General features: G+C 37.2%; 1 protein-coding gene across 1 annotated transcript; it reads left to right on the top strand.

Moving 5' to 3' along the window:
* Positions 1-1,745: 1,745 nt before the first annotated feature.
* On the top strand, positions 1,746-2,915 carry LOC118574668 (putative protein FAM47D; the record flags this gene model as incomplete). Its single annotated transcript, XM_036175594.1, has 1 exon — positions 1,746-2,915. A coding segment is annotated over exon 1 (1,170 nt), but the record flags the coding sequence as incomplete, so codon positions are not given.
* Between the last annotated feature and the right edge of the window lie 735 nt (positions 2,916-3,650).

Below are 3,650 nucleotides of genomic sequence, written 5' to 3'. Positions count from 1 at the left end.
TTCTTACCTTTAAGAAATCCTCTAAAGAGTTTCTGTTTCCTCAGGCTTTACTGCCACATTACTTCCTGGGATTAAAGGTGTGTGTCATCACTGCCTGGCTCTGTTTCTCTAGTGTATCCCAGTGTGGCCTTGAATTCACAGGGATCCAGACAGGTCTCTGCCTCCCAAGTGATAGGATTAAAGGTGTGTGCCACCATTGCCTGACCTCTATGTCTAATTTAGTGGCTGGCTCTGTCCTCTTATCCTCAGGCAAGCTTTATTGGGGGACACAATATATCATGACAGAGGTTGCATTGATTGAGGCCAGCTTAGCTACATAAGGAGTTCCACTCCTGTTTGGGCTATATAGTTGGATGATGCCATGTTCTTCCCTCACATAGGGAAAAATTCATAACTCAAAATCATGAGCTTCAGTGGAATAACTTTTCCCTCCATCCAAACAGTTTCTCAACACAACTCATTGTACCACAGATGTAGGATATTTAAGGAAAAGTTAAAGGAAAACATAAGTGATAGGCATATGAGAAAAATGACAAAATACTATTAACAAAAGTAGAAAACCATATATACTAATAGAGATGTACCTGTTTCATAGGGCAGAAGATCCAAAACAGTTAACAAATCAATTGTCTTTATCAGTCTGTCTAACTGACAGTACTCTCATCAAAATCAAAATGGGATCTTTTGCAGACATTAAGTAAACAGTGCTACAAGGTCTCACATAAATTCAAAGGTTCCAGCAGAAACAATAGTAACAAAAACTTTGGAAAGAATAACCATAGTTGGATAAATTAACAGCCCCATTTCAAGACTGCAAATGTGTAGGACGCAACATAGGAGAATTGCTTGCAGGAAAGACTAAAAATCATGATATCAGAAAGAAGACACAGACACCTGGCTTTTGGCAAAATTAAAAAGTAGATTCAGTGGATAACAGCTTACTCTTTGTTACAAAATTCTGATATTAACCAACCATAGGTGAAAAAAATTAAGAAACTTTGATTTTTATCTTCATGATCCAAAAAATTACATTTCAATACGTAATTGACCAAAACCTAGAAATGAATTACTACATTAAATAAAACTAAAACACATAAACTTTGCAAAGGAAAAAATTCTCTAATGTCATTTTAAAACAATACTTTATTAAAGAGCAAACTAGCTGAAGGGAACTTCTTCAAAGTTAGATACTCTGCTCTTTGAAACAGACTAATGAGAGACAAATGATGTGGAAGAGAAGAAATTTTACAAGTAGTGTATTTGATAAAAGAATTCAATCCAGAACACAAACAACTGTCAAAATTCTGTGAAATATATCTTACAATTACTAAAAACTAAAGAAGTTTAAAAAACCTGAATATATCCTTAGCCAGTGGAGAAATATAAATGATAAGTCAGCATATGGACATGTTCAATACCACTGGCCATAAGAGAAGGCAAATGAAAACCATATGAGATACTACTGCACCAATGTGAGAATATTCTCAAACTGAAAGATCTAACCATACCACATGCTAGGAATGTGTGGGAGAATTGAAATTGTCCTAAGCTTCTGGTGGGTTTAAAAGTCGAGTCTATCAGTAGTAGGTATTGTGTTCAAGTGATGTAGAATAGAATGGGAGGAACTGAGGCCTGGGCACTCCATCTTGCTCATCAAAGTAAAATCTAAAGTTTCCTAGCAACCAAGAATCCTCAGGGAAACAATAATTGATTCTGGAGAGTGTTCTCAGAGCCAGAAGGGGACCATGGGGGACCAGAGGCTGCCAGAGAACCATCCTGATTGGGTACCCAGGTACAGGCATGTCTTGAAGCACAAGAAGGAGAAACTGATATTTCCTCCTTTCATGGAGGGCCGTCACCACCTGTTTTCTCATGAAAAACTGGAAGACTTTAAAAGAGACTATCAGGCATGTGAAGAGATACTGTCACAAACCATCTGGCGGACCTTTTCACCAAGAATTTCTCACGAAATACCCAATACTGTCACCAATAAGAGCCAGAGAAAGCCACCCCAGGATTTGGAATTGTTTTGTTCAATGTCAGTGGATCAGCAAGGAAGCAGAAGGACCCAATACAAGCTGGATCGTTTGTCTCAGATGAAAGGTGATGCTGAAGAACATTTCATAGATTTCTTGAAGATGCCAAAATATGGCTGGAATCTGCATAAGTGGCCTCACTTGGAAAATCAAAGGGAAGCAAATAAGAAGAGCAAGCATGGGAAACACCTTCATAGAAAATTCAACCTTGGGAATCCAGAGAATTTCAGGTCATGTCAAAGAAATTTACTTCCTAGAAACACATCCACAAACAAGAATTTGCTTGACTCTCTTAATTATAGATACACACAAAGAGGGAGTGATGGTATCTATGAATGGAATGAAGCACTGGGAAACTTGGATGCATTGCAAGAATTCGATATGGACCATGCTTACCAATCAACTTACAAGGACTCTGCAGACAAGAAAATCTGTCATCTGCCTTCCAAGCTCAAGTACTTCAGAGGGTTAAGCAAAGAAAAGGACATCAGATTCTCCAAACAGGCATCAATATTTGAGATGAAACACCAAAATCTACATGATCCTTGTAAGTCCACCAAGGAGAAGTTTAAATATGGGTCACCATATCAGATACCCAATCAGTTGAAAGCACTAGCCAGTGAGGAGCCTGTAACTGACCCCAAGAGTTTGCTTCGATTTCAAGGTAGAAGCTTTTGCAAAGCAAATGTACTTGAAAACATCTATGGAATAATTGCCTTTAAGGACTTCATTATACGCAAGGGCTATGATATGCCAGGCATACTCAGGAAGTTTTTTATGAAGAAAGGATGGAACTACAACTCTGTTAATACTCCTCTACCAAGCATATTAAAAAATCATGAACTGATAATGCAAAAAGAGGATGATGAAGATGATGAGGGAGAAATGGAGAAGGAACTTGACTAAAAGATTTTCTTTTCGCTACCTACTTGACTGTGACACACTTTCAATTTTGCATTTGAGATGTGTTGGGGGGGCACCCTTTGCCACCACAAGCACAATTTAACACCTAACATTCAGAAACATTTCCCAATGAAGTTATGCTGTGTTTTCACCATTATTTTTGATATCTTACAGTGTGAAGCCAATGTTAAATGTATTTTTTCATTGACACTCTTATATCAGTCATTTGTAAAACTACCTAAAACCATTAATTAAAAACAGGATTACTCTGAATAAAAAGACTTAGTGGTATCATTTGCAACATGGGTAATTCTCAAAAATACTGTAACTGTACTGAATGAAAGGAAACATATGTAGTCCCCTGTAAGTTTCAATGTTAATGAAATAATTCTAGACATCATTTTTTTCAACCTATCTTGAATTCTATAGCTAAAGTGATGGGCAGCCATTTTAATTCCTTGCACACCACAGCCTTTATTCTTCCAAGATGGTGACTTTTCCCAATGATTTTAACGTCAAGTACACTTTAGTGTTTTTAAGATCAATTTACCGGTTGTGGGTAAAGCACATCTTCAAAGAAATGCATATTTTAATTTATTCTATCAGTATGTGTATGCTGATAGCATTTAATATTTTCAAGAATAAACCTCTATCTCACAGGGGGTCTGCAGATATTCATTACAGACCCCTTTGGTGCCTTTTATTCCTTTG

This window comes from Onychomys torridus, chromosome X, assembly GCF_903995425.1.
Source record: "Onychomys torridus chromosome X, mOncTor1.1, whole genome shotgun sequence".
In the NCBI taxonomy this organism is placed as follows: domain Eukaryota; kingdom Metazoa; phylum Chordata; class Mammalia; order Rodentia; family Cricetidae; genus Onychomys; species Onychomys torridus.
This window is presented reverse-complemented; position numbering and strand designations above follow the sequence as displayed.